The sequence below is a fragment of the Cucurbita maxima genome, unplaced genomic scaffold (genome assembly GCF_002738345.1).
Source record: "Cucurbita maxima cultivar Rimu unplaced genomic scaffold, Cmax_1.0 Cma_Scf00005, whole genome shotgun sequence".
NCBI lineage: Eukaryota > Viridiplantae > Streptophyta > Magnoliopsida > Cucurbitales > Cucurbitaceae > Cucurbita > Cucurbita maxima.
In genome coordinates this window covers 6750616-6775995 of record NW_019272021.1, presented here as the reverse complement: position 1 = coordinate 6775995, position 25380 = coordinate 6750616, and the positions used below count along the sequence as shown (strand labels likewise).

General features: G+C 37.7%; 1 protein-coding gene across 1 annotated transcript; it reads right to left on the bottom strand.

The window, feature by feature from the left end:
* Positions 1-252: 252 nt before the first annotated feature.
* LOC111479079 (CCR4-NOT transcription complex subunit 1-like) lies at positions 253-25170 on the bottom strand. The gene is made up of 51 exons (XM_023123548.1): positions 24902-25170; positions 24107-24404; positions 23538-23766; positions 23068-23407; positions 22869-22982; positions 22661-22789; positions 22278-22469; positions 21940-22134; positions 21640-21777; positions 21375-21497; positions 20997-21253; positions 20565-20668; positions 20335-20429; positions 20062-20256; positions 15908-16045; positions 15693-15768; positions 15544-15611; positions 14401-14546; positions 14066-14174; positions 13838-13984; positions 13622-13669; positions 13411-13539; positions 12965-13204; positions 12249-12389; positions 12079-12164; positions 11862-11967; positions 8022-8117; positions 7728-7880; positions 6887-7069; positions 6587-6801; positions 6376-6508; positions 6165-6290; positions 5651-5695; positions 5489-5566; positions 5239-5355; positions 4330-4456; positions 4155-4255; positions 3939-4076; positions 3768-3845; positions 3401-3547; positions 3158-3289; positions 2962-2991; positions 2730-2876; positions 2589-2650; positions 2181-2334; positions 1879-2070; positions 1696-1800; positions 1180-1314; positions 860-1096; positions 647-748; positions 253-547 (listed from the first exon to the last, which is right to left on the bottom strand). Exons 1-51 carry the CDS (start codon positions 24998-25000, stop codon positions 398-400), a joined length of 7125 nt encoding a protein of 2374 aa, XP_022979316.1. The 5' UTR covers positions 25001-25170; the 3' UTR covers positions 253-397.
* Positions 25171-25380: the final 210 nt, after the last annotated feature.

Here is a 25380-nt window from a genome sequence, read left to right as displayed (position 1 = left end):
ATTACTTGCTTTACTTTGAGACGCTCAATTTTAGCTATTACTTTCAACGGAACTCTACTAAAATCTTAAAACTGACCCTTCATCCATTTCTGGTTGACTTGTAAGAAAGATGCACCATTTGTCAACACGAAGATCCATTCAAGTGGGTTCAAGTAGTTTGGCTCGAATTAGTAAAACTTTTTGAATAAAAAACAATAAAAAATCTATTGCAAAAGCAATGTAATGTAATCTGAAGGCTGGTGCCAGACAACAAAAGAAAATTGAAATCATATTCAATTTTAAATTGAGAAAAAAATATTATTTACATATTAAACAAACATTGGCATTGACTACACAATCGTTGGGATGGAGATAAATACTCTGTACATTACAGTCAAATATAGAAGAGACTACTAAACTAGTGGGCGGTATCAGGTACCCAATTTTGAACCATGTTCTCGTCTGCAGATTTAGGGCCACCGCAGGATCTAGAGACCGACTCAAATAGTCTTTCGATATCTGGTGCACATCTTATAAAGGACCGGTTCCAAAAGTTGTATCTTGGATTCTGAAAAAAAATATTAGAATGCAATTTTCATCAGCTAAAAACTCAAAATTTGGAGAATGAAAATCGTTCTATGAAATATTGACCCACGCTGGAATTTACCTTAATAAGTTCAATGAATGTAATCAGCAGTCCCCATGGATGAGGTCTATTGACAATGAGGCGTTCCAACAACACTCTTGTTATCTGCTCCTGGATAATTTCCTGCACATGTTCCAACCACACATCATTTTTTTAACTATTGTCCGTGTTACCAACCGATCACAGTTCCAGCAGGAAAAAATGTACGAAATGAACTCAAACAGAAGAACTCACCTGAGTCGATTCAGCGAACAGGTATAGGAGCACAAAAGAAAAGTAATGGGTGTGGGTATTCGGATAACGAAGTTGGTTTGCGACGGCATTGAGGAAGAGGTAGCGCCCTTCAGTATCCAACTCCACGATCAGAGTCTGGAAAATATCTAGAGCAGCACCCACCAGAAATACTGCTAATGTAACAGTATTAGCCGTTGACTGAGCATGAGGACTTCTTGCCTGAAGTTGTTGGATGGCCTGAACAACAGTTGTTAAAAGTATGCATTGGCCAGAGATTATCACAAGTAAAAGAAGGGTTTGAGAGGTAGAGAAGCAAGTACCTGCATCCCAACGTAAAGTACGAGGGAGTTGATCAAAGGCACATTGTAACGCGTCCCAGCAGAAGCAGCTTCAATGGGAGGAAGTAGCAACTTCTGCTTCAGATCAGCCAGAAACGATGATCCCTGTTGCCTTGTCTGCAGACGGAGGAAAAGAGAATCACAATTTTATTTCAAAATAGTTGTAAAATTTCAATTACAGAAGAAAAAGATAACTATTGGTAGTTCTCGCCCTGCAAGATCTTTCTCCGTTCTTCAATTAGCAACAAAAACGAAAAACCTTGTTAAAGGAACTTATTTAGAGCTGGATCTTGTTAAAGGAATAAGTTATTCCCTTTCACACCTTTAAATAGCCGTAGCTAGGATGAAAACTTCATTCATCCAATAAAGAAATCATGAACTTCTCAATTGTTCTACAACAAGATTCAACCACTATGTTGCTGTTTTGTTTGAACTCGTGTGAAACCAATCGATCTTTCTCGCATGTATATTACATAGTGAATGCCAAGAACAAAATACCTTGAGATACTCATCCACGTCGGACTTCATCTGCTTTGATTTAAGAGCTCCATCCACCTCAGATAGAATACGTGGGGATTGATTGATTTCCGCAAGCAAGTCAATCTGCACGTGATGAAAAATTTTGTCCCTTATAATTTGATTTCCATGATCAAAATGGTTGCAAAAATACGAATACTATACCTTCAAATTGGGGGTGGATGGATCTGGTAGTCTCATGTTACGAGGAAACGCACTAAGGATAATATTCCGCATCTGAATGCAGCTAGGAGGAATCACATCACAGAAAGTAAAATGATAGTCACATAGGAACTCAGGGAAATCATGAAGTAAGACAAGCAACACCCTAAGGGTGCCTTTATAAAGAAAATAAACCTGCAAAAAATAGATGAAACAAAAAAAATTAGTGCCACCATACAAACAAAAAACTCTCAGCAGTAACGAGACTGAAGACTGAAGACTGAAAAAAAATAGTAGGGGCTAACCGGTGGTCCAAGTTCGGCGTTCCGCAAAAATGGCTCCATGAATTGGAACACGTCTACCAGCAAACGCTGGATGTAAGGCCAACCCTTCTGACTATTCCCAGTAAGCATCTTTGGCATAAAACTTCTATGACTAACCAGCTCAAGCCAAGCATAGCTGGTGAAAGAATAGCCAGCATGAAGTAATTGCAATAATAGAAAAATTAAAGAAAAGAACAAAACGTATCTGTGTAACCATCCATGAACGAATATATATAGGTATAACCCACCATCATTATTGCAAATTAATTTTTTCAAGGCTGCCACGACCTATTTTACTATGTATATATTTTTTTTGCTCTAAATAAAACTTTTGATGCAGAAAATAATATCAAGGATTTATAGAAAAAACGGTAGCAAATTGGCACTAACCTGAACGCTGGAATCTTAAGAGGGTGCAACGCATGAAATGCATTAGCAAAAGCTGTCAATATCTGCAATGTGGTTACTTCAGATTTTAGATTATTCATGAAGGAAAGAAAAAAGCAAATGTTAGGGCAAAATGATTCATACCTGAAAGTTGGCACCATCAACAATAGGTTCTAGACAGCCAAGGTCAGGAAGCCAGTTAATAAACAATCTAAAATATGGTCTCGGATTAAACGATGCTTTCTTCTCTTCGGCATCTTTCTGAATGAATCTTACAGTCACTGCCAGAATCTGGAGCATACAGAAAAGAATTAGTAAGTCATGAACAACCATGCAAAATATAAATAAGACAAAAAGTACTTCTACAGCTCATTACCCTGGATAAAAGAGAAGTTTTACCAGATCCCTGAAAATAAAATAATGGGAAGTGTCAGATGCAAATTAGCTCATGCGATAACTGCATATCACAAACTTCTATTCAAGAGCATGACAAAAATAAAAAAATCAAATATATATTAAGCAAAAGAGCCAAAGAAGCAGATGGGCAATATTTTAAAAAATCATGCACTCACCTTCAAGATCGAAAATACAAGCTTGGCATAAATGTCGATCGCAAGGAACGATAGATTCTGTATTTGCTGTGGTGATTGTAATGCACCCGAATTAATTACTTCAGATGATAAACAATGTGCCACAGAAATTTCCTAAATTGAAAAGCATGCAGTGAGTTGGCAAAAGAAAAATATGATTCAAGGCTAAACACATAATTCTTCTAAAGTAAGTTTAAAAAAGAAAAAAAGAAAAAAAAAGCATACTGTGAGCAGACGGAAAAACCGATCCGTCATATCATCCCCTTTCAGAAGCCCATTCTGATGTAATTGTAATATGAAATGGTTAAATGCAGCTTCATTAGCACCAGGTAGCTCACATATTCGGTACCATTCAGCAAATAGTATTGATACCTACAATAAACAAGTACATTCAAAACCATTAGAATCTGCATTTTTAATTAACTAAATGCTAATTTATGGATAATTAAAATTAATTAAAAAGAAAACCATTGTCCGCCATGTTGTGGAATGTGGTACAAAAACAATATGAAAAGCTCTCAAAGCATTGAAGTATGATATAAAAGGCCATCAGGCAGTGAAATATCATCAAGGATTCCAACAATCTAGTTACCTGATCACGAAAACCAACTGGATCTTCAGATTCGAGAAAACTAGAATCGTCTCTGTTTGCTATGGAATGTCCAGGAGCCTGTTAGAGGAAAATGGCACAAAACTGAGGAATTAGGGGGAAAAAAACACATTCCTCAATGTTTTAGTAATTATAGTATTCTTCTAAAGAAACCTTTTTGTCTCTGGCAAGTCTAGCCTTATCCTCTTTCCCAACGTTAACCCCAGAAATAGCAGCTGTACTAGCAGATGGATTCTTGATTATCTCAACCAGTTGTTGCAAAGGCTCTGAAGATCCAGGTTTTGCAGCTACCTACAAATTAAACACCAAAGAAGCTTTACCAAAGTACCACGGGAGAGCGTCCTCCACTAAAACTGATAGAATACAAACCTTAGCTAATGCATCAACAAGATTGTGAAGTTCGGAAATAACACTTGATTCTTCCACAACCAATGTTTGGAGGAGGGATATGGCAAACTCTGTTGCGGCCTCTGACAAATTGCATAAATGGTCAGTTCATACTGACATAACAAAGAACATCAATAAAATTAATACATTCACTTACTATTCCTGCCTCCATCAATGAGTTTCGCCATATGAACATTATATTCTGCAAGATTTAGTAGTTCACTGCGAATAAGGCCAAGAGTAATGTCCTTGTTGTACTTCCGCTCTTCCTCGGAGTAAATCACCTGTAAACAATAAAGTTGGGGAGAAAATGATGTATCAAAGGCTGGCTTTAGAAACAAAGAGTTGGAAACTGGAAAAATGAATATATGTGAATTACACCTAATACCACAGGGAAAACGTTAATGCATGAAGAATTTGGTAAATACATGAGTTCACCATACATACTCAACAAATAATATATATAATATATATATATCTATATATATATATATATATATATATATATTTATACAAACACATATACATATCGGCAAATATATCTATATATACTCAGCATTTATACAGAGGTGGTTCTGTGTAGGTTGTTCTATATATTAATGAGAGAACCCCGGAAGGGGAGAATTATAAGACAGGTAATAAATAAAATAATATAAGAATCTATTATAGTACATAGTTCATGTCAAAAGATAGTAAATCCATTCATTTAGTTCTGACATTCATTCTTTTTATATAAAAATTACATAATATTATTTAGTCTAATTATGCATGAATTAGTATAATTATAAAATACTTTGTAATTATGCATGAATTAGTATAATTATAAAATACCTTGTATCACAATTCAAAAACATTAATAGAAAAAAAATAACATGTACTAATGTTAAGTTGAGGTATCCATTCTGACAACTATCACCGAACTTATCCTCTATTTATGTGCCATTAGTGGAGATATATAAGAAATTAAGTGTGTAAACAAAGATAAGGGCAAGAAAAAAATTGAAGGAGAAGTAATGAAAGTAATAGGTAAAAAACGATGAATTAGGAGCATTAAACAAGACCATACCCAGCTAGTAAGTTCCTTTACAACTAGCTTGCAAACATCGCGAATTGCAATCAGAATGGCAAGATGGGCACCAACATGAAAAGTGTTTGATGCATTGTCGTATAAAACTTTGAACACCTGTATTTTAAATGTAGATCCAGATTGAGGGAGATAAAACAGCAAAAAGAAAATTGAAACAATCAGTAGATATAATGAGGAGAGAATCGAAAAAATGGGAATAGTCTCTCGGTTCAAGAGAAAATTAAACGACCTTTTGCGCCACAGCAAGAGCAGCTTCATCCCGGCTTACACATCTTAGAATGATCTCAGGAACCTCGGCAATGACACCCTAAACAGAAATCATTTCCATGTAAGACCTTAACTTTTGAATGCCAGAACTTAAGAGTCACTTGTTGAATTCACAAAAGTATACCTGGAAGTCAGTTTCCCGAGCCTCATTGCTAACCAAAGCCTCCAACTGACACAAGACAATATGGTAACTTCATAAGTTAAGTACATACATCCAAAAAAGCAGAACAGCTATATTACAAAAACTAAAGGCTGATTGTTTTATTCCCGTATCAAAGGGCAGCAGCACCCCAGTTTCTATCACATCCAGGCCCCTTTATACTGTCACAGGCTACATATATGATATACACTCAATAAAATGCGAAGAAAATTGAAAGGGTAGACAACTCAAATCGCCCTTTTTCATATATCTGTCATCGCCTAAACAATCCCCTTCATACCATAGGGCTACTTATTGAGCAAAGGAATCTAAATGAAAAGGAAAGATGGAATGCATGTAGGGAAAATGAATGCATGCTCTTGTCTCTCCTGTGTTCAAAAGAAAATACAATGTGGTATAGACAACCATTGTTCATAGAACTAAGTTAACTAGAAATGGACATTAAGCAACAACAATTAGACGCTAGAGCAGTGGTAACCTTCTGTGAAATAACTTGGAATTTATCCAATGCATCTCTGGTGGTAAGTGAGGGTTCTGACATAGTAGTCGCAAGACGATCAGTTGTGATAGGTGAGGACAATGGTTGGGAAGAAGATCCAGGTTCCTAAAACATAGTGGCATATATCAAATTGGATAGAATTTCACCTCGGCACTACATATTCTTGAAAAATAAAAGGTAGTTGTCCAACCTTTATATTGTCAGAGGTATCAGCTGCAGGCAGCTCAGGGGTTGATGCAGCCAAAGGGAAAGAAGCAACGACCAAATCATTTTCTGGACCTCGCACGCCAACACCATCAGCAGCAATATGCCCTGGAGTTGCACTGAAATATTGCACAGAGGAAATGATTAAGGCAACTAAATGTGCTTATAATGGAAAGACATTAGCTGATCTGCAAAACCTTAGTTGGGGCACACAGGTAGAGTCTACAGCATCATCCAGAGACCGAGATCCTCCTTCGAGTCCAGCAACAAGTCCAGATGTGTATCCTGAGTTCAGTTGTCCCGATGACAAACCAAATTGACTACTCAAACCAGTACCACTAGCTGTAATTGAAGAACCAGTAGACTGTGCAGCTTGGCTATTTTGATTTTGCAAGGGAAGCCTAACAAAATCCTGAAGGATATACACAAAACGTACACTCTTATACCCCTCTTTTTGCGTAATATCAAAGTTCGCAATCATTGAGAAGGTTGCTCACCTCATAAACTCGCTGTTGTGAAATGGACAGATGTCCTGGCTTGGGACGGAGAGCCTCAGGCACAACACCAAGAGGTCCTTGTGCGTACATACCAGTGTCAAAAAAGGTTGTATTAACACCCTCTCTATGCTTCCTTCTTAAAGACAACTGTTGGGCTATTTCACCGTCAATGGTTTGTATAGCCTGAAAGAATACCATAACCAAAAACAAATTGTAAGGCATGTGTTATATAATACCATGCCATATAATACCAGGAACAAAAGTATATATATATAAAATATTAGAAAAGATTTCTTAAAAGAAATTGAATGATGATTTCCGGAGGTCCCCTAATTCCAATCAATTGAGGGTAGAGATTGATTGGAAGTAATGTTCTAGAGAGAGATAATAACCTGACAGAATACAATTAAATAACAAGAAAAAACAAGGCTGCAATATATAAAAACCTTAAGTACTATGTAGAGTACAAAATTACATCAAATGGAAATCAAAAGCATTATAATGAAATTTTAAAAATTAAAAAAAATAAATAAATAAATGTTTGTTGTTATAAAAACAAAATACACATGAATATGCGCTTGACATTATTTTCCCAACGCAAAGCATTCAAGGTTTCCGTTGTCTAAAAAATTCAACTGCTGAACATAGAGATGTTTTAACAGATACAGAATTGATGAAAAAAAAAAGGTAAAGCCTTTTCTCAATAACTTGGTAAAGCTTGGATTGTTAACAAAATCTGACAAACTTTCAACCTACTAACAACAGATGCCTGCCTGGTAATATGGAACTGTAAATTATTCCCATAATATCAAGACCGATCCCACTTTCAGGATCCACTGACCTTATCTGTAGCAGCCTGTTCAATTATGGCACAACCAAGATCAAGGTTATCATTTGTAACAAGCTGAACAGCTTGCTCAAGCAGATCACTGGCAACGCCCAAATTCTGGAGAGAACTTCTGAGTTGACTTGATATTGAACCTCGTAAAGGTTCCTAAAACAAATAAATTGTACTAAGTTGATTAGAAACAAAATAAAATCAATGTGAACCAATCAACCATAAGGTTTTATAATAAGCTCCACGTAATAAAAAAAAACTGACATCATCTCAGAAGTTCACTAGAGAATGATAAACCTTGCAAGTCACGTGTGCTAGACATCCAGCCAGACTAGCAACCATCAAATGCGCTGCATTAAATATTCGGGTCTCATCTGATTCCATGGCATAATCCTACGGTTGCAGATGATACAAATAAATGGAAGGAATAAACATAATGGAAAAATATGGAATAACCCAGAAAAGTTTATAATTAAAAATTAAAACACGCACAACAACAAGAAGTTCCAAAATATAGGGCAAGTAAGGTATCCACCTAATCCGCCAAGAAAGAACATTTATGAGGCAAAAATGAGACTTTCAATCAAAATAGATAACAATGCAGTAGTTGAATTATTTTTTTCAAGGACAACACTGTAAGAACTAGATAATAGAAGTTCACAGATGAATATATACGAATACAATTTTAAGCAGTAACGCATCTTGATTAGAAGACAGCAAATGTGCTGTCTGTTTTTCGAACTAAACAATAAATAAGATAAAATAAATATGAACTAAAAGCATTCCGGTTTAAACAAATATCTAGCCAACACAGCCAGTGTGCTACTGTTATTATTATTTTGTTTGTATGGGAGACAATTTCATTGATGATTGAAATTTATAAAAGGGATTAATATCCATAATGTTTACCAAAGACCTTCCCAAATATAACTATAAGAAGTAAAAATATTAGAGAGTTTACACTAAGATATAAGTCGGTAAACTACATTGTCGAAAATTTTTGTATAACTATGTGTCTTTTCCAAGAATATTATTTGATTTTTTTCTTTTCACTAAGGAAAGCCAAGATGAAATTTTTCCATAGTAGGGTTTTTGCATTCTTGAAAGGGTGGTATGTTAAGCCCATGTCCATTAGATCCTTTACCTCCCTAGAAAATGTGAGATGCCATCCGAATATATTGAGAATCGTTGTCAAGAAATTCTAAGCGAATGTGCATGTCATAAATAGGTGGTTTTGTTATTCGTTTCCTTTCTTGCATAATCGACACCAGTTTGGAGAAAGAGTTGACACCCTTCGGGTAATCCTAGGTACATATTCGACCCTTCTCCCTTTTTACAACCACTATGCGACCATTCTCCCTTTACAACCACATATGCTAGCAAATTCTTCAATTATCTTTGAGCTAATATTGATACTCATCATCTTTGTTTTTTTGGAGATTAATATTGTATATAAAGAATCCCTCAAAGTTTTTACCATCTCGATCATGTTTTTTTATGGAAGAAACATTTGCCAAGTCAAAAAAGAGGATTGCATCATCCACAAATTGACGATGGTTGATGCCCAATCTGAAAAACCTTTTATCTGCCCTTCTTCTTTTGCTTTTGTCAGCAGGCGAATGAGGCAATCCATTACCATGATGAAAAGAAAGGGGATAATGGATCCCCTTGTCAAAAACCCCTGTGTGGCAAAAATCTTCACTCTCAGACATCCATTGTTGATGATGAAGTTAGTGGATGATATGCATCCTTTTATCCACCTCTACCATTTTGAGCCAAAGCCTTTTGCCACAAGAATGTTTTTGAGGAAAGTCCAATCAACCTTGTAGAAGGCCTTTTCCAAGTCAAGTTTGATGACTACACCTTTTTGTTTCTTTCCTTCCCATTCATCTATGAGTTCATTTGCCACAAGGATGCATCGACAATTTGTCGCCCCTCTATACGTGATTTGTTGCCCGGTAATTGTGAAATGGAGAGCCTTTTAAGATGTTCTGATAATACCCTTGCTATGATTGTAACCTTTTATATAGTCCGATCGTAAGACTTATGGGACAAAGTTTGTAACAATCAGGGCATCCAGTTTCATTTAGGTTGCCATTGATAACTCCATTTTGAAAAAAATCTTGGAACACTCATGATAGAAGCTCTCATAAAGTTCCAGCATTTGTCGGAGCCCAGATGCTAAATTGTCTTCTCCACCTCTTCCTTGATGAAAAGAACCTCGAGGGAACTTGTTGTCGATCAATAGAACTTCAGTCAAGATCATGGAAAAATTTGAGGAGGGCATCGTCCATTGTATATACGGACGTGTAAAAAGACAAATTCAGACACAATTTCCATGATGGCACTCTTTTCATTTCTTTGTAGCCATGATACAATAGAAAATTTTGGAGTTTATGCCACCCTCCTCTAGCCATAGTTTTTTACATTTTTGTCTCCAAGATTGCTTCTCCGGCTGCCAACAAAACAAGCTACTTTCATGATCTTTATATGTGTGTGTTGAAATAGTGTAATAGAGTCAGTTTCCTACCATCTGATCAAGGATAATAACTTTAACAAATAGTTGGTTTCTTTCTGGAAAAATACAGCCGAAAACCTTCTTGTTCCATTTCTTTAAGACTTCTTTTAGTCTTTTAAGTTTGGCCATCCACGGAGGGGCGCATGCTTCCAAAGTATTCTACCATTGGCAAAAATTCAGAATGGTTCAGCCACATGCTCTAAACGCAGATGGGTGAGGGGCCCCATTTACAGCAACCCATGGAGAGTAGAATGGGATAATAATCTGATGTAGGTCTATTCAATCTTTGAACACCGACGTAACTAAACTTTCCAAGTAGGCATTCTGTGGCTAGAAATTTGTCAATGAGTGTCAAGTTGAGTGGGCATCTGTTGTTTGACCATGTATAGAAACCATTGTTCAGGGGAAGGTCAATAAGGTCAGCTTCTCTTATGAAATTGTTGAAGTGTCCCATGCCTCTGGTGACTTTTCTTTGTGTGCCTACTGAGATATATTGAAGTCACCTGCCAAAAGCCAATACTCTGTACATAGGCAAGATAGGTCCGGTAATTCCTGCCAGAATAGAGGTTGTTTTTAATATCTACAGGGACCATAGATCCCCGTTAACCATAGACTGTAAGCATCAACCAATGTAATGTGTGGTTAAGGTTTATAACTTTGTGGTGACTTCAGAAATGATCAAAGTTAGATCATTCCACATAATTAAGATCCCCCGATGTACATGATGCATCCAAAACCAATATGTCTGGAACTCCAAAGGGATTTAACCATCCAATGATCAACATAATTGAATTTTGTTTCTTGAAGAATAACCATGGTGAGATTGTATTTGAGGAATGTCTTGATGAGGACTCTCTTTTGCCAATCTCCCAAACCTTTAACATTCCAAGCGATAATAATCATAACAGCTATTGACCACCCAATTGTGACTTGCTCGATTTCTCATAATTGATGTCTGGAATGAGGCAGCTAGTCTCTCTAGTCAGCTTACTCGGTATCTTGATCGTAGTGGAATTCTTTTTCCTAGATGGAATAGCCATGATGTCAAGATTTGGATGGCCATTGTTGGTTCGCTGATATCGGGGTGACCTCTTCTATCTCTGTTTCATTCTACTTTTCTTGAAAAAGAGTGTCAAGCTCTGTATCTACAAGGGTTATCTCTGGCAACGGGTGAGAAATGTTGGACATACTCATGGTAGGGGATGGTGGGGTGGTGGAGAGAGTTAGAGGGCTAGATGCATATCATCGCTAGATTCATGGTCATTGTCAATTGTGGAGAATTTTGCTCCGAGGATGAGGAAGGTTCTTTGGTTCTTTATGATGATGGCATGTTTTTCTAGTGTGTTGTCACAACTTGTGGATCAGGGATAAGAAGTGGTATAGTAGGTATTCGGCCAGTGTGATATCATCAACAATGACTTCGTCAAAAATAATTAAAATGAAGCTGATGTTCATGATGAAAACGTTATCAAGGATATTTGTTCATAAAACATCATCCTCAGATTTCTAAACAAAACTAAAAATAATCCAAAAGGTGCATAAGCTCAGTAGAAATGTAGAATTGCATATAAGATCATTTTAAAAAGAGAATGTCAATGAAGCCAACTTATAGATAAAACCTTCAAAACCAGTTCCTTTGTTGTTTGGGTGGCTATAGAGACACTACGCTGCACAATACCAGAAACGATCTCTTTGACAGCTCTATCCATTGCAATTGGAACTGCTCTGTAGTAGCATGTGCAAAAGAAGAGATATAAACACAACTATTTTACCAAGAGTAACTTTACCGTGAATAATTGCTTAAACTAAAGAATTACAATAGCATAAGCTCCAAACCTCTGAAAATGAATGTGCAATCCCAAACTATTAAGCTTCTGGTTGATCACAACAAGACTTCCTATATTAGGGATACCCGCAGGAAGCTGCAATAACAAGAAATAGCAAATAAGGAAAATGTTGTTATCCAAGTTAGAAGACATCAAATAATTCACAGGATGCAATCATACCTGATTGGTTGAGAATGGTGATGGCGACGTTGTAGCTTGTAAGAGTCCAGGGGCAGTAGGAAGCTGATCAGACAAGCCCAGCGCAGCAAGCTTTTCGTCTTCCATTAATGTGCCAGAAGAAAGATGAAGCGGGGTAACGTACTACAACCAAAAATAAATTAGAAGATAAGAAAACAGCAATAGCAATTGCAATAAAATAGAACAGAGAAATTGTCTAGTCTGAGGATTGCATGGTTCAGCCATCTACTTTGGCTATTTCGTTCCAGCTACCTGACTAGTGCTCCAGGTCTATTACCAGAAAAATGTTATAAAGCTATATGGATGAAAAAACTATAGAAAATAAAAACTTCCATGACCGTTTCTTTTTTTTTTTTTTCCGATGAGACAATACTTGTGGAAGTAAACAAGGTTCCACAGGGACTTCAGTTTAATGTGGTGTTTCTCCAACAAGACTCGAAACTGTCACAATACCCCTTATGGAGAGAGTAATAGTTTGGTATTACTGTGTGTGTGTGTGTGTGTGTGTGTGTGAGAGAGAGAGAGAGAGGAACTTATGAGAAGAACGCAGGAATTTGAGAGGAACTAATTTAGGATTTGAAAAATGCTTTTAATTAAAATTGAGGCTTACACCTCGAAATCGATAGGAGAAGCCTCAGGGCTGCCATAGCCTTCCTTACGTTAGTGAATGAGTTAATCACCTACAAGAAGTAACAAACCTGCGATAACAGGTGAGTGTGATTTCCAGAATTCGATGGGGTTGCAACCTCCAGTGGAAGCTCCACTTGATTTAAAGAAGACATTATGCTGGGCTTTGCTTCGGCTACCATCTGCGTCTGAGATGCTCCAACGTCCTTATTAGAAAAATCAGGATTACCTTCAACTTCTCTCTTCCGGTCTTTAAGAAGAGAAGTTGGCGTTATTTCTTTCATATCCACACTAAGATTCTTAAACAGAACCTGTAAAAAAATCAATGCAAGACTAATTAAATTCAGTGGTAGGAAGAAATTCTTGAATCCTCCCTAGTGCTCCCTTGACTGTACATACTTCATTTAATCAATGATATTCTCTCATCCAAAACAAAAGTATTATTTCCGTTGAAAATTTACAGCTAACTGCATCCATAGTGCCAATGCCTTTACAGTCTTGAAGTGTGCATACATACCTCAATGTCAAACTTCAGGTTCATTTTCAAGTTAAGCATTGAATAAATCTCTGCCAGAAGTCCAAGAATGCCCATGGTCCAAGGGTTTGGGGGTTGGTATGCTAAACTACTTTGACATGGTTCAAGAATCTACAGCCATAATAATATAAAGGTAAGATCAGGATACTCAAAAAAAGGTACCAAAAATATTCCCCATACAGTACAATCATACCTTAGAAGTAAATGGTATTACAGCAATCATTAACCCTTTTTCATATGCCTGCCAAAATGGAGAAGTGTGTCCAAAGAAGAAAATAATAATAGTAAAACAGAAACAAACGTTAAATGGTATGGTTATCAAGAAAACAAAAATGATGTGAAGAGGAGGAAGTCCCCAAAATCCCTCCGTGGAATGAATCAAAACTAACAAAAGCAGACGCTATGTTACCTCAATTATCAAAGACTTTGGATCTATTTCACGAGCTCGCAATACTTGATTCCTGCCAATTGTTAGTTTCCCAAGCCAGCTTCCCAAATTCTTCAGCAGTGAACGTTCTTCTGAGCTTGATTTTATAAGCTCTGATCCTAACAGAACCTGGAGAGAAGAGGAAAAAACAAAAGTTCACTACCATGCCAGGCACTGATTGCACCACACATCCAAGAAGAAAAAAAGCACCTTGCAGTTCTCGTAAGTAGCCTGAACAATCTCTTTACTCAAAGCTTTTGAATTAACTCGGTCCAGAAACTTCAAATACAAGTCATGGAAATTTGGCTCAATACTAGCCCTGTAAAGCAATATGGTGTCGGATGTTAATCATATAGCTCATTTAAAAACCAACATTTTCTCAAGGGGGATTTTTCTAGAACGTCCCAACAGTTCCATCCCCCTAATAAAACTACAGAACATGCCTTTTAGTTTTCAGCTCGTTGATATCATCCAATAAATTCCTTTACACATTGAAGATAGTTCGGTGCAAAAAATACATACAAGAATTCAAAGTAACTTCGAACCTCTTCATGACCATATACTGAGCAAACCAGGGAAAAAATTGTTCCTTCAAAATCTCAGAAAATTCTTTTGCTTTGGCTTCAAGATTAGCAAGTGAAATATTATTAATCATAAATGAAATCTTATCCTGTACATCCGATGCAGGAGCCTGCACACATAATGAGACTTATGAGAAGGTTAGGTGTGCAGACATAAATTCAGAGTCCATAAAAAGAAATAAAACCCACTAGGGAAAAGTTAAATAAAAATACAATATAGAGGAATATATAATCTCACTTCAATGCTACAAACAGTCCTAAACTAGAAAATGTGGAAGAAAGAAACGTATAGATAAAATTACGCTCTGAATGTCCACAGCCTCGGCATATCATTTGTTGGGAATCTTCCAACCAACATTCAAGCAAGGATTATCTCCTGCCACCAGCATCTTGGAGGACTCCTTCAATGATGATTCATCAATCTCATATTTCAATAAGAAATCTTTAACCATCTCCCAGAACACAAGTTATCCTTTCTTATTCAGACTAACAAAACACAAAAACTTTTTCCATTCATGGGGGACCGAACTGAACATACAAAGAACCCCCCTTGATGAGAGATGAATTTAGAACCTCTAGAAGTGTCAGAAAAGTCTGTCTTGCTTAAAAAAAATCATTAGTAACCAACAAATGAAGAAACACTAACAAAATTGATGGTGGAAGGAGGCTAAGGCCAATGAGGCAGGAAAGGTGATACAGAAGAGAATTCCTAGGCATTCAGCTCCTCAAGAGGATTTAGAACAACTGGTCCAAAATTTTGGGTCTTAAAGTGGGTCGTTAGCATGCTGTTTACCTTGCTCTTTTGGGAGGCAACCCTTCCCGTACTCAGTTTTGGTAACGGGTGATGGAGAAGTTACAACACAAGCTTCAATATTGGAAAATTTCCTTTATTTCCAAGGGTGATAGGCATAATCTTTTACGTTGGAATGTGTAGGTATATATCTTCGGCTAAGTGCAGATTGGAATGAAATTTTCTTAAATTATACGTAAAAGTCATAGTTATTATATCAATAATGTGACAAATATGAATCTCCTACCACATTCACATTCATCAAGACTCTCTGACTTGATAAAATCGTTCAAAAGATAGCACAATGAATGGAGTACCTCTAGAGGAGTTTCTCTTTTCTCAGCCGCAGCAACAAGCGTTTCAATATTCAAAGCTGAACCAAACCCTGTCAAAGGATAAAACATAACCATTACGTTCATTCCAAACAAGCAACAAAATTTTCAATGCCTAACGTCGAAGAACTAACTGGTAGAAGCAGCCCCCCGTGAAGGACGGACAAAACCAGAGGCAGAAGTCAACACAGCTGGAGTACTGATTGTATTCTGCACCCAAAATTGTAGCAACTTACATACAGATAGAAAGGGATATTTAATTGTTAATAATTAGGATGAACAAAGATACATAGCAGAAGATTCTAATGCAAGTGAACTACAAAACTAGGAGAAAGAATAATGAGTTTACCTTTTGATTTGTAGGAGCATCACCTACGGGTTGAATTGAAGTTTGCCCCACAGAAGATAAAAATTGTTTTACATCACTGACTGATGATCCAATGACTTTAAGTCGATCATCCATGGCAGTTTCATGTTTTTGTTGTAGCTGCATTGTCGAAGAAAGTTGTTGACCAGGTTGAATGTTGCTAGAACTATTTAACTGAAATAGATAATAAATAATCTAACAGATATTTGCCACCAAAAAGTTATCTCTTTGTCTATAGCAACACAACACATTAAAGACCCAACGCTCCTTTTCCCTCTTCAAAAATATTTTTCTTCTAAGAAACAAAGCCTTTATTGAAGAAAAATGAAGTACATATAAAAAACAAGCCACAAAAAGAATCCCACAACTAACCCCCTGATACTAATTCAAATGAATAAAACAAAGTTGGGCATTACAAAAAGCTCAATGGACAGATTCCCACAAGGAAGCATCCAAACATAATTCTACACTTCCCGCGCAAGGGAGAACTCAAGAGCACCTCCTCGATCATAGAACCATAGCCTCTCTCTACCCCTTACACCACAAGACCTTACTATGAAAGCCCAATCCACATGGTCGCAAGTTTTCTCAAAATCAATCTTGAGCATCACCCTTTCCTTCTTCCTCAATGGCTTCATTCGATTTAAACTTTGCCTACCCTCAAGAAAAGAACCTCCGGCATTTGATTTAATAATGGGGAGCACTTTCTAGGGTTAGCATTGCGTTGATCTTATACAAGCTACTAATAAGACTTGTAGGCCCAAAGTCTTTAACCTTAAAAGATTCCCATTTTGGAATCAAACAAATGTAAGCCTCACACACTACAAAGTCGATAATCCCTCTCTCATGGAACTCACATAAAACTTTCCACAAGTCCTCTCTCATGGAACTTACATAAAACTTTCCACAAGTCCTTCACTTTCACCCAATTAAAAAATAGAATGCCATAGTGAAGCCATCCGGCCCAGGCAATTTGTTCCCGTCCAAACAAAAAGCAACCTTACAAATTTCTTCAATCGAAAAAGGGGCTTCCACATCCTCCTTAGCAATAGCAATGATAGGCTCCAATCCAAACCCACCACAAAAGGCCTCAAGATGAGAGGAGAATAGAGCCACAAAATAAAAAATAAACAATAAAATAAAAAAGAAAAGAAGAAGAGACGGTCTCTTCTTCAATCTCTTTATTCTCTTCACTGTCTCTATTCACTTTAATCACACACTCGATGAGAAGTTTACTCCTCCCTCGAGCACACGACTGAAATAAGGCAATGTTAGACAGTTATAGCATCCCCCCCCCCCCCCCCCCCCCCCCCCCCCCCCCCCCCCCCCCCCCCCCCCCCCCCCCCCCCCCCCCCCCCCCCCCCCCCCCNCCTCCCCTCCCCTCCCGTGCCCAGTTAACCTTAGCCTTTCAGCAAGCATCCTCACTTCGGATCAAGGACTCAAGCTCCAATCTATTATGGCTTCCATCCTCAGCTCTAAAGAAAAGCTACCTTCCACCTCCAAACCATCTAACACCTTCATCCTCTCCACCACCTACCCTTTCTTTTTTTTTCTTTTTTTTCTTTTCTTCAAATTACCAAAGCTAGTCTAAGTTCCAATATTTCAAGGACTCCTTAAAGGGCTTAAGCTATTTTATGAAGTGAAAAACCTCCCTCTTCCCCTCCACTCTAACATCAAGCATCCTTCCATACGCAAAAGGGGCTATAAAAGAAGGGTAACCTAAAAGGGCATGACCCCAGGGAGGCCTACCAAGATTTAGGAAAGTAGGCCAATGATCTGATATGATACTTACTTGAGCCAGGAACAACCTAGACTTAGGAAAGGGCTCCCACCAACCCTTCGATAAAAGGAACCTATCCAATCTGCAGAAAACCAAACTTCTCAGAAGGAAACCACCTGAACCTCCGATTCCCAATAAAGGGGGGTCAACTAGGTCACGATCATCAATAAGAATCTTGAGTGCCTCACCAAAGGGGGGTCAATTAGTCATTTTTCCCTCCAAACTTCTCAGAAGGAAACCTCACCAAAGCCCTTAAGACCCAACTAATTCCCCAATTGAGAATCTCGAGTGCCACTGACATTGAAAACCCCTTCCCCAACATATCAACAGGCTCCAACAATCTTCCCTCCAACATTAAAAGAATAGCACCGATGCTCCCACAGACTCCAAACCTGCCCACTCCACTGACTGACTCCCCCACAAACTTCTCACTAATTACCTACAGTAACTCTTCCACTCCGTTTCCAATAAAATAACAAGATCTAGATGTTCCCACAGCAGCAACTCTTTCCCTCACAAATCTCCTTTTCTCCCTCCCCCCAAACACCTAGCATTCCATGAAATAATCGTCATTTGGAAACTCAAGGCACCAAAGTTCTCCTATTCACTTCAGTAACATAACCCATAGGAGACTCTAAGAGCTCTCCTAGCAAACTTCCACAACATCTACCAAGGAGGGTTTCGCATGGGGAGGCATATTTGGAAATCAAAAATGTTGAGCAAACTTTCCTAGCACTATCTTGCAAAATTACAATGTAAACAAGGTGCTATGAAGGATTCTTCACTAGCCGTTCAGAGAGTGCAGGCACAGAGCAGCGTTCAAGCCTTTCTTTGCATCCTCTCGAGTGTTAAGGAAAGCTAAATTCCCATGCTTAGGAGATCCAATTCCTGTGGGACCCACAGGGAGGGAAGTAATTTTCCAATTCACTAGATGATTCCCAACCTTGAAATCAATTTCAACTCAAAAGAAATCTCTAGTCAAGTTCACCATGCTTCTATTGATATCCTCACGCACTTTGAGAAAGGGAAAATAGAAGAGTGGCGAACAATTGAGGACAGAATTAGTTATAATTAAACAACCCTTTTGAAGCATCGACTTGTTCCAATTAGCAATCCTATTTTTGAATTTATCCACCAACAGCCACCAAAAGGAGAGAGAACAATGCCTACCACCAAGGGGAAAACCAATACAGTTTACTGGAAGACAATTTGTTTACAACCGAACCCAATTGCCTGAAGAGCCACCTCTTGATTATCAATATTGATCTTGTCAGGGAAGTTTGAGAGATTAAGAGTAAGACCTGGGCAGGAAAGTAAAAGAAAGATCACCCTCCGCCAATTCCTCCCAGAATACTTTTCCTCGTGACAAAATATTTGTATCATCAGAGTATCGCAAAAAGAAATACCCACATTTCGCCTTACCATTGTCATTTCCCTCGAAGTTCCTCTTTCCAAACAATAGTGAACCAAACAGCTGAAGGCATCGCCCATTACAGTAAAGAAGGAAAGAGGAGAGAGGGCCACCTTTCCTTAATCCTCTTTTGGACGAGATTTTGCCACAAGGATTCCCATACATGATAATTTCCACCAACCTCTTTCCGTCAAGATTTTTCCACTAGGACTCTCATTCATGATAATTGAACAACTTATCATGGACGAAGAGCCCCAAATCCAATTTCTCTATCAATGCCTAAAGCCTATTTTAGCTAAAACATCATCTAGGAAACGACAATCAACCTTGTCATAGTCTTTTTCATAGTCAAGCTTCAGCAAAATAACCTTCCTTTTTCTTTGCTTTCATTCACGCACAGCCTCTGAGACCACCAAAATAGCGTTGAGGGTTTGCCTTCTAGGCCACCCTTTCAAATTAAAGTGTTTCCTAGAGCAAGCGTTATGGGTCGAAACTTCAAAAAAAAAAACCAGCACAATTTTTTTTTTTTATAAAATGTAATTTGAATGTGTTAGTAGAAATTGTTTACGGAAAGAAATAAAATTTTTATTATAATAAACAGGATTTTCATTAATCTATCATACAAATTTTGACAGATTTATAGCTAGCTACGTAGTTTAACTTCCAATTTGACACCCTCTCAAAACTTTGTTTTGTAACTACTAATTTTTCAGCCACACCAATTGGAATAATTATTTCTATGCTCCCTGGTTCAGGGGGCTGCCACTTCACTGAACCTTATGGTTTCAATAATGAAAAGGTTCCTAGTTTCCATTCAGAAAAACCTTTCATTTGTGGCATACGTGAACATTTCTTGTGCATATCATGATATACCACTAAATTAAAAAGTCAAAGATATAATCTGGACATGGCAACAAAAAATGTAACTAAAAGATAAGTTGCCACCTCCACATTTCCTGCAGTAGCATCAGAATCAGAATGGCCTGCAGATAGCCTCAGAAGAGCCTGTTCAATGAAAGCAACAAGTTCCACATGCGTGCTTCGTAAATGTGATATTTGCAGAATATGATTGCAGTACTGCGGCCACTCAATCAAACGATCCACAAACTGCTCTACAGCTTTGGTACCAAACACAAACATCTGCCCAAAAAAAAATGTTAACCACAAATAACATAATAAGAACAAACGGAACCTCACTCCCGAACATGCAATACAAACTTTTGAATCTGCAGGTTTACGAAGTGCATCAAGGACACCACGCAATGCAATCCCAAGAGTAAGGTGAGTTACAAGCTGATGCTTGATAACAGAGCCTGAAAAGCAATGAAAAAAAGTGAACAATTTGGGATACAAAAAGACGCATGAAATAAATCTATAAAACTAAAATATATAAAAAAAAAATTAAATGTTATAAAATAAAACACTCAAAATATCAACAATAAACTCACCAAAGAGAACTGCCGCAATTTTCAGCTGTCTTTCAGGATATTTCGGGAAGAATCTATACTCCTCAAAAAGATTTGCAATCATGCATTCGAAAATTGATTGTTCCCTGCAACCATGTAGTGAGCTGCCCATTCTAATCATGCTAATTTATTTTGGGGTAAAGATCGTGAAAGATTCATTAATACAGAAGATTGGAATGGGAAAAAGTTGCATGCACTTGATTGCTGATGGTGAAAACATGAAAATTACTTATTGCAGGACTGAAAACGAAAAAGAGTTCCAAAATATACTGTAGTTAACTCTTACAGTGTGGATTCATCCAATATCATAGTACATGAGAAATTATGGAAATTGGTCATAAACACATTTCACAGTAAAATACACTTTCTTAAAAACCAGACAATCATGCCCAACAGATAACTAAAATACAGCACCTTTTAACTGAAGATTCCTTGTACCGAGAAAGCATTTGAACCATCGCTTCAATGGTCAACTGATCGGAAAACATTTCTTGGAAGTAGGAGTTAGCTTCGGCCTCAATGTCATCTGTATATCCTCCTTCTGCTCCAGGCGCATCTGGAGCACCACCATTTTGCAGCTTTGGGTTCGACTCCAGAACAGCATCATGCAACTTCTCCATTTCCTCAAATAGTTTAGCAGAAGCAGTAGAACCCACATTAGATCTTAGAACCTGATATTAACAACTATGTTAGTCATACTTATTCCATTTTACATGAGTACAACATTACATTCAAACCCCTGCATAGAAGAAAGAATTTGGTGGTGGGAGTACTGGAGTTTGTCCATAGTACCTTCAAGAAAGTAGAAGCAGTGTCGAGGTAAATATTTGAAATCACATTGGAAGGATAAAAAGGTTTGGATGTAAAATCTTGAGATCCCCCATAATGAATCCCTTTTAAGAACTTGAGGCATTCCTGCAACATTAATCTCATAAGTTTTCACTTTATAATCAAAGCTGAAAGCCTGATGTCAGCACACAAATATTCTTCAAATGACAAACGTTTTAATATCAAGAACACAGTTCTAAAGGTCAGGCAACCAACTGAAAAATACTACCTCAAAAAATACATCTTTGTATGTGTTCAAACTGTTACTCAACCACTTCTCAAGGTCTAAACATTCCTGTCGTGAAGCAATAGCAGCTAATCTGATACTGCAGGAAGGGGGAATCATATCTAGTACTGACAAAAGTATCTGCAAAATGATATGGTGGACAAAAAGAAATTTCAGATTTGAAAATAACATAAACGGTTAGAAACGATAGTCGATACACCATGAATATGTTTCATATCATCTCTGCCACGCAAAGATAGATAAATAGAGAGAGAGGAGAGAGAGAATTTAGTATTAGCCTACCTTCAATTCTTGGCAGATTTCAACTATCCTAACCATGCAATCTGGATCACTGTTTTGAGCATCCACAAATCCCCGTAACACCAGAGTAAGGTTAACATGCCATAGCTGAAAGATTAAATCACTACCAAGAGGATTTCTTAACATCAATGGGAAGACTGAAAAAGAAACTTCGAACTGGAGAAGATTGTATGCGGTCTGCAAGAAAATATGTAAAAATTTACAACCAGATCAGGATATGCATATGTGAGATACACAGAGAGGACAAATGTAACAAATAAATTTGTTTCTAAAAATAAAAAATAAACCCCTCAGGGCAAAGGAGACAAGAAAAAATGTACGTTAGTATGTGCCATCCCAAGTAGCAATAGCTCAGGGCAGTTTTTAAGAGGAAACTCCAGCATTGATTGCACAGATCTAGCATGACCTCTCTCAGCAAGTTCACACAGTATATCCAAAAGATCAAGACATATCCATGCTTCATTTGTATGTCCAAGTTGAAGCTTATGGCCATGCAGTCCATCAATATAAGCCTACAAAAATGCCTCATCCAATGTAAAATATCAGGAATATGTATTGCCATAAGAGGGAGGAGAATGATTAGTTCCAACAATAAAAGTTAATGATTAGTTCCAACAATAAAAGTTACACCGCCATTGAAGTACGCTAGATGTAAGCAAGCAAAATAGGGAAGTCGTTGAAGTGTCCTAAACATTGGCCATACCAGCCGTCTCCCAGAGTGAGCAAATGTAAATATTTCAGGCGGTGCCGACACAGCATGTTTAAGGAAGGAAATCTGACCCTCCATATTCTTCCAAACCGAACCACAAATAGTATGAAGAGGAAATGTGTCCTGCAATCTCAACCAAAGATTGGATTAACAAGGGATGAATTAATTCATCTCAGAGCATTCCAAACAAAGCAAACGATACCTGGCATGCACGTCTGTATACAGACATGAAAAATGTGAATGCTTCCTCATTAGGAATGTAAAAACCCTCGTGATCCAGATTTTCCATTACTCTTATCCAGTCAATGCTAGGTGCCTGAATCAAGAAAGCATGGTAAGAAAAATAAAGGAAGATAGAAATTTGTGTGCATAGGACATGCAGATAAAGAAAAAAGGCTCACAAGTTGCTTCACTGTGTCTATGAGAACATCCACATCCCATGAGTTCAAGGATGGAAGATCAGACAAGGCGCTGCAACCCAAAGCTAGACTAAAAGTTGTATATAAATTTCGACTGTCCTCAAGACCAGTGTGATTGCGAGCTATCATGCCAAGTATTTTAGAGATAGTAATCTCTGTCAGCGGCAAGAAGAGGGACACTATCTCTTTGCATTGTGTAGCATTGACTGTGCATCCATAACCCAGTTCCTTCATAATATCTCCCATGCTCATTTCCTTCTCCATTTCGGCTAAGATGGAATCAAAATCATTATCACGGGACTCATGTGACAGATTTACATTCCTGCAATGGACAGAAAAAGTTAAGTAAATAATAATATTACAAAACGCGCAGGTCCCACCAAAATTCACCAGAAATCGAAAAGCCAAGGTCTCATACATAAAATCTTCATATTTAAGAGATTCTTCGGCACCTTAAAATTTTCTCCTCTCGCAATTCATCTGAAAGCAGCGGTGACAAAACAAACTCTGTAGCATCTTTTAACTGCACCAAAGATAGCATCTGCATGAAGGAATCTAAATGCTTTGAGAGCCCTTCAGACCGTTGGAGGAACATGATAATATCCTGAATTTGCTGAGTGGAATCCATAGATACAGCATTAGCACAAAGTTCCTCAATCTGAGTAATGCAGAAGTTATTACCTGAAAAAAATAAAATAAATAAAAAAGCACAACCTATGAAGTCCCCGCAAGAAAAACAAACATAATACTTTCTAACTAGCTACACGAGTCTATTTCCGTTGATGAGGTAAACTCAAATTGTTAAAGCAAAATCAAGCTGGGCCCTATGTTAATATTTATCAAAACATAGCTACAAGCTCCATATTAATAAATAAATAAATAAATAAATAAAGGAAAGATGGCAGGAATAAAGATTAGGGAGTTCCCTGTATAGATCTTGCTCTGTCATGAAATAGAAGTAGTTGATAGCAAATTAACAACCAGAAATCGTCAATAATTAATGGTAACTTCTAGAACTTACCACACGTCCTTGTATCGAGATTTTCAGAATCTGAAACAGCGAGACCAACTCCAATTCTTTCACACATTGACAAGTTTAACAGATTCGAGATGTTCTCGAGAATAACTTGGTTGATATCTCTAGTTTTAAGGGACTCGCAAAATATTGTACTAAAATTGGGTCTGTCCAAGAGATGCTTGAAAACAGAAGAAACTACTAGTCGCAACAGCGGGTTGTCCAAATCTGTCCCATGACTAGTGAAATGATCCAAACAAGTTCTGAGCAGTATGAAGCTTCCTTCAACTCCACAGTCAATAAACTGAAGCACATTTAAGACATTAATTCAGTCAAATGCTTAAAATATATCTCAATGTAAAAGATCAGCGCAATGGTTAAGTGTAATGCTTAATCGCAGAGGCGATTACTTCACGTGCTGCTATTTGGAAAGGGTATCCAATAGAACCCTGCTTCCTAATTCTTCTATTTCGGGGTTGTAAACATAACTTTCATGAAGAAAAAAGAAAGACAGAACGACACAAATAAACAGAGGCACATATATAGAAGCTTTTCAAGTAAACACCTTAAACTGTTTTACAAGAATGCCGGGAGATCAAAATGAGAAACGTAGTGGAAAAGGAGAATTGATTAAAAAGGAAATGCGTGAAACTAGTGGGAAATATAAATCTAAATCTAGGACACCAATCGCATCACACGAAATGAAATAATTTTATGAGCAGAGCAGAGCTCAAATGATAGTTGGCAAGTATGACCGGAAAAGGCAAGGAAGGGGAGGCGACGTAAAAGGCCAGATGATACCTCGCAGAGCTCGTTGAGAATGGATTCAGCATTAGATTCAGTCAAGCTGTGGAGGAGGAAGCGAATCTGAGACGACGTCGTAGTCGAAAACATCAGCATGGCTACCCAAATCGGGAAGCTAGGGTTTTCCACCACAGAAGCTGAGGCTCGGCAGGCTGAGTAAGTGCAAGGAAGAAGAAGAATGAAAGGAAGGTTGAAGAAGCGGTTCGCAGAGAGATTGCGGGAACGGGAACAGGGAGGTTTGGAGAGAGAAAAAAGGCGAGATGATGGTGAGCACGAGAGACCAAATTTATGGGGCACAATCCTATTTATATTCTCTCCTAATTGGAACTCAACTGGAGGTGGAACTCAACTTTGAGACACTATGGTCTGGTCCGGTCTAATGGGCCTCGTCCAAACCAAACATGTACAAACGTGGCTCATTCAAAAAAGAATAATAAAAAAAAGATCTGTACTGAGAACCTTAGTTTTGTTTTTTA

Coding starts and splice junctions, on each gene's coding strand:
- LOC111479079 (XM_023123548.1), bottom strand. CDS start 25,000: ATGCTGATGTTTTCGACTACGACGTCGTCTCAGATTCGCTTCCTCCTC. Junction 22,135..22,277: donor TTGGGATGGCACATACTAAC/GTACATTTTTTC, acceptor ATTTTCTTGCAG/ACCGCATACAATCTTCTCCA. Junction 16,046..20,061: donor CTACTGCAGGAAATGTGGAG/GTGGCAACTTAT, acceptor TCGACAATGCAG/CTACAACAAAAACATGAAAC.